At 36.7% G+C, this 12,723-nt stretch overlaps 1 protein-coding gene across 1 annotated transcript in view; it reads right to left on the bottom strand.

Moving 5' to 3' along the window:
- Positions 1–12,723, bottom strand: part of IL1RAPL2 (interleukin 1 receptor accessory protein like 2) — a 325,170-nt gene that overhangs the window by 48,265 nt on the left and 264,182 nt on the right. The window contains exon 3 of the mRNA XM_040468434.1: positions 8,146–8,275. Coding sequence (XP_040324368.1) covers positions 8,146–8,275 — 130 coding nt within the window. The remainder of the gene's footprint in view (positions 1–8,145; positions 8,276–12,723) is intronic.

Below are 12,723 nucleotides of genomic sequence, written 5' to 3' on the forward strand. Positions count from 1 at the left end.
TTAAGGGATAGGCTGGAAGTTGTGAATGGATATTATATTTGGGTTCAGATTTCCTTAGAGTTCAGTCTCTTACCAACATCAGAGAAGTGGGAGGGCTATTCCAATTTCTGCTAAAGGAGAATCTGTATGCTCAGATTGGAGTCTGAGGTACTTTGGCAATAGGTTGCAAGTCAGGAGGTGCAAGGAGTCAATGTGGTCAAAGTAACCCAGAGAGAGAAAAAAAGTAACCCACAGAGCAAATAAATGATAACTCCAAAATCCTCCTCAGGATTTGGTCAAATATGCTAGTCAAGCTCCAGGGGAAATGTGCACTTACTGCAGTCTGAAGACATTATTTCATCAAACTTTTGGTGAATATCCAAGTTTTATCCCTAGGTAGATTTTTTCAAAGTTCTCTATTCCTCAGGGGCAATACTAAGAGAGAAAAAGTTGCAACACATACTTCTAGGATCAAGCTGCTGCCCAGGAAATTGAGAACCTAGGCAGTGTGGCCAGTCCTCCTGCCAGATACAGTTCCTCTGTGGTAGACTCTCCATAAATCAACTACTTGAGAGCAATTTATTTACTCCCCACTTCTTAGATCTATGGGGCAGTGTACTTCTGATATGCATCCACAACATAAGAGCTATGATTCAATTAAAATATGAAGCAAATACAGTAACCTGAGGGAGAGCCATGCATCCAGAAGGAAGTTTTGTTTCCAGAAATGCTTTCAAGAGGAAACCTCAACTTAACATCTTCAGCATTCTACCATCAGAACTGTTCTCTTTGGAGAAAATGTGTGCTATGGGCTATGAAAGAATGCAGATCTTCTCTTAGTTGAATTAATGGCATGATTAGCATTTTTAAAAAAATGAAACTACCAGATTCGTTCCATCTGCCATACTGTATAAAAATCTTGTATGCTTTCATTCAAGGACATTGGCTTTGGAAGCTAGAAGAGAGAATCTAGTAATTAACTCCTGTGTTAGTATAAATGGCCGTATCCTAAAGGAATTCCTGCACCCACACAAGCTCTCAAATAGATCAAGATTACATAATTAATATTACAAAATGGCTGACTGTGTGTTTATCTTGGCTAGGAATCCCTGCCTCTTTGTTTGCACTTCTCTAAGGAGTTTCTAGTTTGCCAGTAGGGTTTTGCAAAAATTTCACAACAAATCTCATGTTACTTGCCTCCACTGCAAATATACGTATGCACCCTTTTTTATAGGGAGGGTTGAGGAAAGTGGAGGAAGAAGATGTAGCAAGAGCAAATAAATAATGACATTTTGCAAGTCCTGAAAGGTTGACTTCCTATAGTACTATCTGGTTGGTTCATTTGCACCTAATAAAGTGGCTTGGACTAGACCGAAATGTTTCATATATGTATGCTTTGTCATTCACCATTTTAATCATTTGCTGCTAGAGACCAGCAGCAGTGCCTAACTTTTCTTTTTTAAAATGGTATAACCACATGGCAGATTTTAAAAAGTTAAATGATCCTGGAGAAAAAAAAATAGAATAATAGGTAAAAACTAATGAAATTTGAATAAAATGTGGATTTCAGTTAATGATAATACATCAATTTTGGTTCATTAATTGTAATAAATGTACCATAATAACTTAAGGTATTAGTAACAGGGAAAACTGGACATAGGGTATGTAGAAAATCTCTGTACTATCTACTATGACTTAATGTTTATACCCCACCCAAAACAAACATTCATACCTTTAAATTCTAATTTTTAATGTGATGGTATTGGGGGTGGGGATTTTGGCAGATGATTAGGTTATGAGGGAGAAGCCCTAAAGGATAGGATTAGTGCCCTTACAAAAGAGACCGTAGAGAGTTTTCTCATCTTTTCCATCATGTGAACACATGTGAGGGTGTAGTGAGACAACGATCTATGAATGAGGAAGTAAATAAACCCTCATCAGGCATTAAATCTGCTGGTGCCTTGATCTTGAACTTTCTGTCTCTAGAACCATGAGAAATAAATATTTGTTGTTTAACCATTTAGTCTGTTGAATTTTTGTTAAAGCAGACCAAGTAGACTAAGACCGTATATTCAAAATTTTTCTGTAAATCTATAATTATGATAAAAATTGTTTTTAAAACAAAGCTAAAAAATGAACTAGAAAAGGTAAATGTACACCCACTATATAATTCAGCCACTCCATGTCTCACTATTTATTCAAGAAAAAAAGAAATATATGGGCATGCAAAAATGCATATGTGAATGTTCATAGCGGTTCTATGTGTAATAGTCCCTAAACTGGGAACAACCCAAATATCCATCAACAAGTAACCAGTTTATATCCATGTAATGGAATACTACTTGGCAAAAAAAATGAATTATTGCTACATTTAATAAGATGGATGAATTTCAAAATAATTGTGTTAACTGAAATAATCCAGACCAAAAAAAAAAAGCACGTACTACATTATTTCATTTATATAAAATTCTAGAAAATACAAACTGATTCATAGTGATAGAACAGTGTTGTGGAAGTAGAGGAGGAGGCAGGGATTACAAAAGAGAAATTTGTGGGCAATTTGTATGTTCATTATCTTAATTATGGTGATAATTTCATAGATGTATACATATATCAATCAATCAGCGCTTATAGATTGTATACTTTAAATTGTGTGCTGTTTATTGTATGCCAATTATACCCCCATTAAATCTATTTATTTAGAAAAACCCAGTCATTCATGCAGAAAGAAAGAGAGATAATTATCTTATGTTCATATATAACTACTACCCTGATCATAAAACATAGCTCTGAGCTTTTTGATAGTGGAAATTTTGCTAATATGTACCATTGTACCTATGACTTGTCCTTTGGGGATCAGTTTTTTTTTTTTTTTTGAAAAATGAAGAGTAACCCTTACAATCCTTTACAGGCAAATATATTGAGAAAAATTCTAAATATGTATCTTCTAAAATAATTTAAAAGAAACTCAGTTGCATTAATTTCATAAACCTTAACTTAGTGTTAGTAATTAAGCTAATAAAGTGTTAGTAATTAGGAAACTTAAACTTTAAATGGGAGTTAATAGTCTGACTTCAGCTCAGGTCATGATCTCATGGTTTGTGAGTTCGAGCCCCGTGTCAGGCTCTGTGCTGACAGCTCAGAGCCTGGAGCCTGCTTCAGATTCTGTGTCCCCCTCTCTCTCTGCCCTTCCCTTGCTCATGCTCTGTCTCTCTCTCTCTCTCAAAAATAAATAAACATTAAAAAAATTAAAAGTAGTATATTGATTATTTTTTCTGAACATCTATTATGTGCCAGGCATTCAACTGGAAGTTTTTTTAAAACAGCTTTATTGAGATATAATTTACATACCATACAATTCATCCATCTAAAATGTACAATTCACTGTTTCTTAGTATATTCACAAATATGTGCAACCATTGCCACAGTTTTGTAACATTTTCATCACCTCAAAAAGAAGCTTCAGGCTGTTTAATGGGCACAGGGTTTTGTTTTGTGGTAATGAAAATTTTCTGGAACTAGATAGTGGTTATTGTTGCACAATCATGAATGTACTAAATGTCACTAACTTGTACACTTTAAAATAGTGCATTTTATGTTATATTGTATTCACCTCACTAAACAATATATCACCCATACACGTTAGGTATTTAACCCTATACCTCCATTCCTCCAGCCCTAAGCAACCACTAATTTTCTTTCTGGCTTTATAGATATGCCTATTCTAGACATATTATATTGTAGTTTTTTCCCACTGTCTTCTTTCATTGAGTATGGTTTCAAGGTTCATCCATGTTGCAGTGTATATCAGTACTTTATTCATTCCTTTTAATGGCTGAATAATATTTCATTGTATGAACATACTACATTTTATTTATCCATTCATCAGTTGATAAAAATTTAGGTTGTTTCCACATTTGTCTATTATGAATAATGCTACAGTGAACATTTGTGTACAAGTTTTTGTGTAGATATATGTTTTCATTTTTCTTCATTATATACCTACAAGGGGAATTGCTAATAATTATATGTTTAATGATTGGAGGAACTGCCAGAGTGTTATCCAAGTGGCTGTGCCATCTTACATTCCTACCAGTAATGTATGAGGATTCCAATTTCTCCACATCCTAGGCAACACTTCTTATAATCTTTTCAATTATAGCCAGCCTGGTGAGTATAAAGTGTTGTCAGGGGTTTTGATTTGAATTTCCCTGATGAATGACTAATTCAGACACCTTTCATGCAATTTTTTCCTCGAAATATTCCCATTTAATCAATATTTTGCATAGGCTCTCAGGGGATTCAGAGATCCTCAAAGTTATGATCCTCTAGAGTGGAACTGTTGGGTGGACACATGAAGAGAAGCTGTCATAATAGCTATAATAAATTATATTTAATCATAGAAAATAATATAAAGTGTACTTGTTTCTTTCACACTGCTACATATTCGATAAAAAAAAAAGTGAAAGAGCACTGCACTGAAATATTGGATTGGCTTCCACTACAAGATTCTTAATGGGAGTAGAGGTGGAAGGGTCCCAACTCCTATTGGAATGAAAAATGTACATTGTATATCACCATTTCTGAAATTAAAGGACAATCTCATAGACTGAGTAAGAAAAATTACCTATCCCTTATATATACAAAAGATATCATATCAAATAGGATTATAAAACCAAAAAAAAAAAAAAGATGTCTATCTACCAGGGAGCTATCTGTAAGAGAAAAAAATTACCTATCCCTTATTCATACAAATGACATTTTTCCCATTTATTAAAATTTTTATTGTCAAAGATACCATTTTTCAAAGATACAATATTTTAATGATAATTTTCTCTTCTTCAAGGTAATTGTTTTGAGTGCCATCAAATACAGATACTGCAACCTTTATTTTTCTATTTTTTTTACAGATACTGAAATTTTCTTTTATTATTTTTTTTAGTTTGGTCATTTGTTAATCCACTCTGGCAAACTCTGTATCTATTTTATATATTGACATCATTCACATTCAATGTAATTATTGATATGTTGGGCTTATGTCTGCCATTTTATTTATTTATTTTATTTTTTTATTACTTTTAATTTAAGTGTATTTTTTATTTTTTAAAATTTACATCCAAGTTTGTTAGCATATAGTGAAACAATGATTTCAGGAGTAGATTCCTTAGTGTCCCTTACCCATTTAGCCCATCCCCCATCCCACAACCCCTCCCGTAACCCACAGTTTGTTCTCCATATTTATGAATCTCTTCTGTTTTGTCCCCCTCCCTGTTTTTATATTATTTTTGTTTCCCTTTCCCTTATGTTCATCTGTTTTGTCTCTTAAAGTCCTCATATGAGTGAAGTCATATGATTTTTATCTTTCTCTAACTAATTTCATTTAGCATAATACCCTCCAATTCCATCCACATAATTTCAAATGGCAAGATTACATTCTTTTTGATTGCCGAGTAATACTCTATTGTGTATATATACCACATCTTCTTTATCCATTCATCCATCAATGGACATTTGGGCTCTTTCCATACTTTGGTAATTGTTCATTAGTGCTGCCATAAACATGGGGGTGCGTGTGTCCCTTCGAAACAGCACACCTGTATCCCTTGGATAAATACCTTTCTCTGTATGGCTTATTTCACTTAGCATAACACTCTCCAGTTCCATCCATGTTGCTACAAAAGGCCATATTTCATTCTTTCTCATTGCCACATAGTATTCCATTGTGTATATAAACCACAATTTCTTTATCCATGCCTCAGTTGATGGACATTTAGGCTCTTTCCATAATTTGGCTATTGTTGAGAGTGCTTCTACAAACATTGGGGTACAAGTGCCCCTATGCATCAGCACTCCTGTATCCCTTGGGTACGTTCTTAGCAGTGCAATTGCTGGGTCATAGGGTAGTTCTATTTTTAATTTTCTGAGCAACCTCCATACTGTTTTCCAGAGTGGCTGCACCACCTTGCATTCCCACCAACAATGCAAAAGAGATCCTCTTTCTCCACATCCTTGCCAACATCTGTTGTTGCCTGAGTTATTAATATTAGCCACTCTGACAGGTGTGAGGTGGTATCTCAGTGGTTTCATCTGTATTTCCCTGATGATGAGTGATGTTGAGCATTTTCTCATATGTCGGTTGGCCATCTGGATGTCTTCTTTGGAGAAGTGTCTATTCATGTCTTTTGCCCATTTCTTCACTGGATTATTTGTTTTTTGGGTGTTGAGTTTGATAAGTTCTTTATAGATTTTGGACACTAACCCTTTATCTGATATGTCATTTGCAAATATTTTCTCCCATTCTGTTGGTTGCCTTTTAGTTTTACTGATTGTTTCCTTCACTGTGCAGAAGCTTTTTATTTTGATGAGGTCCCAGTAGTGCATTTTGGCTTTTTGTTTCCCTTGCCTCCAGAGATGTGTTGAGTAAGCAGTTGCTGTGGGCAAGATCAAAGAGGTTTTTGCCTGTTTTCTCCTCAAGGATTTTGATGGCTTCCTGTCTTACATTTAGGTCTTTGGTCCATTTTGAGTTTATGTTTGTGTATGGTGTAAGAAAGTGGTCCAGATTCATTCTTCTGCATGTTGCTCTCCAGTTTTCCCAGCACCACTTGCTGAAGAGACTGTAGAAGGATCATACCTTGAGATCATAAAAGCCATGTACGAACAACCCAATGCTAATGACATCCTCAATCGGGAAAAACAGAGCTTTCCCCCTAAGGTCAGGAACAAGACAGGGATGTCCACTCTCGCCACTGTTATTCAACATAGTATTGGAAGTCTTAGCCTCTGCAATAAGACAACATAAAGAAATAAAAGGCATCCAGATTGGCCAGGAGGAGATCAAATTTTCACTCTTCGCAGATGACATGATATTCTATATGGGAAACCCGAAAGATTCCACCAAAAAACTTCTAGAATTGATTCATGAATTCAGCAAAGTTGTAGGATATGAAATCAATGCACAGAAATTGATTGCATTCCTATACACCAACAATGAAGCCACAAAAAGAGAAATCAAGGAATTGATCCCATTTACAGTTGCACCCAAAACCATAAGATACCTAGGAATAAATCTAACCAAAGAGATGAAAATTCTATACGCTGAAAACTATAGAAAGCTTATGAAAGAAATTGAAGAAGACACAAAAAAATGGAAAAAGTTTCCATGCTCCTGGATAAGAACAACAATATTGTTAAAATGTCAACACTACCCAAAGCAATCTACATATTCAATGCAATCCCTATCAAAATAACACCAGCATGCTTCACAGAGCTAGAACAAATAATCCTTAAATTTGTATGGAACCAGAAAAGACCCCGAATAGACAAAGCAATCTCGAAAAAGAAAACCAAAGTAGGAGGCATCACAATCCCAGACTTCAATCTCTACTACAAAGCTGTAATCATCAAGACAGTATGGTACTGGCACAGGAACAGACACTCAGATCAATGGAACAGAATAGAGAACCCAGAAATGGACCCACAAATGTATGGCCAACTAATCTTTGACAAAGCAGGAAAGAATATCCAATGGAATAAAGACAAATGACCTTATATTAAATATGATTAGAAAACCAATAGAATACATTTCTATGTACCAGGAAGGTATCTGGACAGTTTTTGTAACAGGTGGTATCTGTCTAGGGAGGTGCTAAACTGACAGACACTTTTAGGATGAGCAGTGGGTACTGGGAAAAATAAATACTATTCAACAAGAGCCATCACAGTTATTTTGGTGAGTAGTAGCTTACTACTGTCACTGTAGCTTTACTTTTATGACCTATGAAAGTTGTCTGTTCCTAGGGAGTAAATAAATGAGCATTTTCCCAGTAGTCTGAGGAGTCACCTACAAAGTTTGGACATTTGGTATGGCTGGATGGAGTAACAGTGGCCTAAGATTTTGAAACTCAAAGGAATTTGCTTAAACAGATTTGAGGGGGGTCATTACACTCCATGGTATATTCTTAGAACCTGAGAAAACTTCCTTATATTCGAAGCTTACACATTTGCGTTTCTTAGGGCAGTCAGCCTCACTCTTTCTACCATTTCAGCTTTTAGAAAATGGAATGATTTGGAGTTGCAATTAAAATCCCAAGCAGAAGCTCTTCTAGGATGTTCCATTGATTAACTGCAAAGAAAGCAAAGAAAAAATAAGCAATTCAAGTACTGTACCTTATTTCACCCTCTCTAATGTGACCTGCCAGTTCTTCAATAAACTTCTCCCCTTTCATCCAGTAGATCATTGGTCCAGACTCTCCACTGAATCCAAAGAATGCTTTGCAAGGGATGTTCAGAGGCTTACCTGGGAATGACAGAGAAAAGGAATTGAACAAACGGCTCCTGGTTATCATTAGGAGACAGAAAAGGACTGTTTAATATCCAAAGGAAAGCTCAGAGGTGACCCATTTTCAACTCTTCTTCCAATCATTTTATCACTGGAAGATGGTGGCGTAGGAGGATGCTGGGCTCACCTTGCGTCCTGCTGATCACTTAGATTCCACCCACACCTGCCTAAATAACCCAGAAAACTGCCAGAAGACTAGCAGAATGGAGTCTCTGGAGCCAAGCGCAGACGAGAAGCCCACGGAAGAGGGTAGGAAGGGCGGAGAGGTGGTGCGCGCTGCACGGACTGGCAGGAGGGAGGCAGGGTGGAGTTGCAGCCCACCGGCCAGGCAGAGCCCCAGAGTTTGGCTTGCAAAAGCGGAGGTGCCGGATGGAGTGTGTTCCGACAGCAAGCGGGACTTGACATCTGGAAGGTTATAAGTTAACGGCTCTGCTCAGAGAGTGGGAGGGCTGGAGGACAACGGGAGGGAGAGTTGTTGAGCCCCGGACGACAGAGCACAGCTTGGTGGGGAACAAAGGCACTCGCCAGCGCCATCTCCCTCACCCATCCCCCAGCCAAAATCCCAAAGAGAACCAGTTCCTGCCAGGGAACTTGCTTGCACCAGGCAAACACCCAAAGCTGTACTTCTGCGGATCCATCCCTCCAGCGGGTTTGACTCCCTCCCGGTGCCGCAGGGCCCCTCCCGAAGTGGATCTCCAAAGGAAAAGCGAGCTGAGCCTGCCCCTCCTGCCCCGTGCACCTTGCCAATCTACCCTAGCTAATACGCCAGATCCCCAGCACCACAAGCCTGGCAGTGTGCAAGTAGCCCAGACGGGCCATGCCACCCCACAGTGAATCCCGCCCCTAGGAGAGGGGAAGAGAAGGCACACACCAGTCTGACTGTGGCCCCAGCGGTGGGCTGGGGGCAGACATCATGTCTGACTGCAGCCCCGCCCACCAACGCAAGTTATTCAAGATAGCACAGGGGAAGTGCCCCGCAGTCCCCCACCACTCCAGGGACTATCCAAAATGATGAAATGGAAGAATTCCCCTCAGAAAAACATCCAGGAAATAACAACAGCTAACGAACTGATAAAAAATGATTTTAACAATATAACAGAAAGTGAATTTAGAATAATAGTCATAAAATTAATCGCTGGGCTTGAAAACAGTATAAAGGACAGCAGAGAATCTCTTGCTACAGAGATCAAGGGACTAAAGAATAGCCAGGAGGAGCTAAAAAATGCTATCAACGAGTTGCAAAATAAAATGGAGACAACTACTTCTCGGATTGAAGAGGCAGAGGAGAGAATAGGTGAACTAGAAGATAAAATTATGGAAAAAGAAGAAGCTGAGAAAAAGAGAGATAAAAAATCCAGGAGTATGAGGGGGAAAATTAGAGAACTAAGTGATGCACTAAAGAGAAATAATACATGCATAATTGGTATCCCAGAGGAGGAAGTGAGAGGGAAAGGTGCTGAAGGGGTACTTGAAGAAATAATAGCTGAGAACTTCCCGGATCTGGGGAAGGAAAAAGGCATTGAAATCCAAGAGGCACAGAGAACTCCCTTCAGACAGAACTTGAATCAATGTTCTGCACGACATATCATAGTGAAACTGGCAAAATACAAGGATAAAGAGAAAATTCTGAAAGCAGCTAGGGATAAACGTGCTCTAACATATAAAGGGAGACCTATAAGACTCGTGACTGATCTCTCTACTGTAACTTGGCAGGCCAGAAAGGAATGGCAGGAGATCTTCAATGTGATGAACAGAAAAAAATATGCAGCTGAGAATCCTTTATCCAGCAAGTCTGTCATTTAGAATAGAAGGAGAGATAAAGGTCTTCCCAAACAAACAAAAACTGAAGGAATTCGTCATCACTAAACCAGCCCTACAAGAGATCCTAAGGGGGATCCTGTGAGACAAAGTACAAATCATTTTATCACTGTACATGAGAAAAAATGTAAATAATCACAAGGACTTCTGGGAAATTTCAAAATTAAGATATTATCAAAAATGAAAAAGTAAATAAAGTTAATCAGTTTTTAGAGAGGCTTATTTTTACTGCCTCCTTACCAGGAACTAATAAAGAGAAATCAAATGGAAAGAACTGTCCTTTACTTTTCTTTTTTAAGAGTATTAATTATTGCTTACTTGGACTTGCCTTTGAAGTTAACATTAATCAAAAGTATAAGTTAATTTTTTATTGGTGAGAAAGCATACAATAGGCTACCCACTATTAAGATTGCAAAGGGAAAGTTTGTTTATTCTGATGATTGTCTATTCTAAGAAGAATTGGATGATGCAAATCAGAGAGAGAATTTTTTAGTTCAAAACTGTTTATAAAAAAGTACATGCAGGGAAAACAGTCTCAACATGTCTTTTATATTCTTGGAGTTTGCTCATAATATTTAAATAATTCTAGGCAATACTGCAGCATTTTTTATTATTCATCTTTGTGATTATAGCTAAAAACTTTGTTTTAATTGTAAATTTATCATCAATATATAGCAATTATTTTCTGCTGGCATTGATTGTATTTTCTTCTTGCAAAGTAGGTTAATAAGAGAAGAATGGTATAAAGAGCACAGTCTAGACATTTCTGACAAAGGAACACCCCAATTCATTAATCGTAATGTAGCATATCATTTTCTCCATAGTATGCAATTTTTGCCATCGTTGAAGTACCAGATAATTTCAAAAATATTTTTCTTTGTAGAGTGGATTTGTTCCCATAATTACTCTGAGATGTAGACAAATTCACCATTCTATTCTTAAATTGATCTGAAACTTTCATGTCTAAGAATCATTACTTTCTGGGACTCTTTCTATTTAATAACCATAATTAGCACATGGTTTTCTTTGAGGACCATTTTCATAAAGAAACAATTTTAATGGGAGTTAGGTTCTACATTAAGACAAAGTGGAAATTAAAAGAACCTCATAGACATGTAGATCCTGGATAAAGGGCAGAGCTTAAATATAATAAGTAACTTGTATATTGATCTTTCTATAGTGCAAATTTATTATCTCAGCAAAATAACATATTGTGGACCTTTGGGATCATTCAATTATTGTCAAAACTTTTGGTATCAATAGTCTGTCTTGTATGTCTAACACAAATATGAAACAAGGTTATTAATTGTTGCTTTGAACATGTGCTCTGTGATATAAGCTTATGTAGAAATGAAAGATATAGCCTTGTATGGTGGAAAGTGCACAGGAGATTTGGATCCTGGTTTCGGATACAGCATGAAAAAGCAGATTATCTGGCTCTGGGCAGATTACCTAACACTTTATAAACTAACTCTTACACATGTAATAAGGATGGTGATATTTGGGAAGCTAAAGTAAGCCAGTGTTTACAAAAGTACTTGGTTAATTCAAAAGTGCCATCCAAATTTAGCATGGTGGTGTTTTCCTTCCGAGGCTTGGTCTTTCAAGAAATTAAATTGAAGCATAATCTGATATGGATACTGGTATAGATAAGTGTTAATTATGGCTTTGTCAATTTCATATCCTTTTTAAATTTATGAACCCAGTGTGATAATAGCCTTCTCTTATCAATGCACTATAAATATTTCCTGTATTCTAAAGTAGGTATGATTTATCCAAGCAGGTCCTGTGTTCTCTAAACCTGAACACAGTGTCTTTGCTATGCCTTACTGCTCTTGATTCCCATGAAATTGAAGCTATTAAGGGACATCAAACCAGATGACATAAAATCCAGAGAGTATGATAAACATTATTATAAATAATCCCAGTTGTGAAAACTACCAGTATATATATATACACACACACACACACACACACACACACATACATACACATACATACATACGTATAAATTCTGGTTGTCATTCTTTTGGGCTATGTTGAAGAATATATCAAATAAAATACCTTATAGTAATTCCTAGCATGTAGATGCTAAGATCTCTTTTGATTTTAATGGAGAAAAGCAATTATAGCAATGTACAAATAGGGACTTCCTTGAGGTGGTCTATCAAAATGACAGATTCTGCCTTTCCTTGGTACTATACAATGGGTACTGACTATAGCAGCAATTTCTTCTTATAATGTTTTTACTCTCCCATCAGACTGTTCTTGTTAAATAAATATTCATCAAATGCTGAATAAATATCCTGAATAATTTTTGTCAATGGCTAAAACAGGAAAACCATTTAACCATCATATGCAATACTCCGAGGAGAGCACCAAAACCATTAGCTTTTGTGTCAGATAGTGAGACTCTGTGTGCAAGCGTGTGGGTATCTTCTCTTCCAAAAGATATGTGAAGGATCTCTGCATTGAGAAATAATGTGAAACGGAATCAACCCAAACTTTCTAAAAGAGGGCTTATTTCCATGTAAAAACACTTAGCGACTATTTGCATATGTTTGCTACTGTATTGTTTTGCCTCTGGA

Source organism: Herpailurus yagouaroundi, unplaced genomic scaffold (genome assembly GCF_014898765.1).
Source record: "Herpailurus yagouaroundi ecotype Mexico unplaced genomic scaffold, PumYag 67700, whole genome shotgun sequence".
In the NCBI taxonomy this organism is placed as follows: Eukaryota; Metazoa; Chordata; class Mammalia; order Carnivora; family Felidae; genus Herpailurus; species Herpailurus yagouaroundi.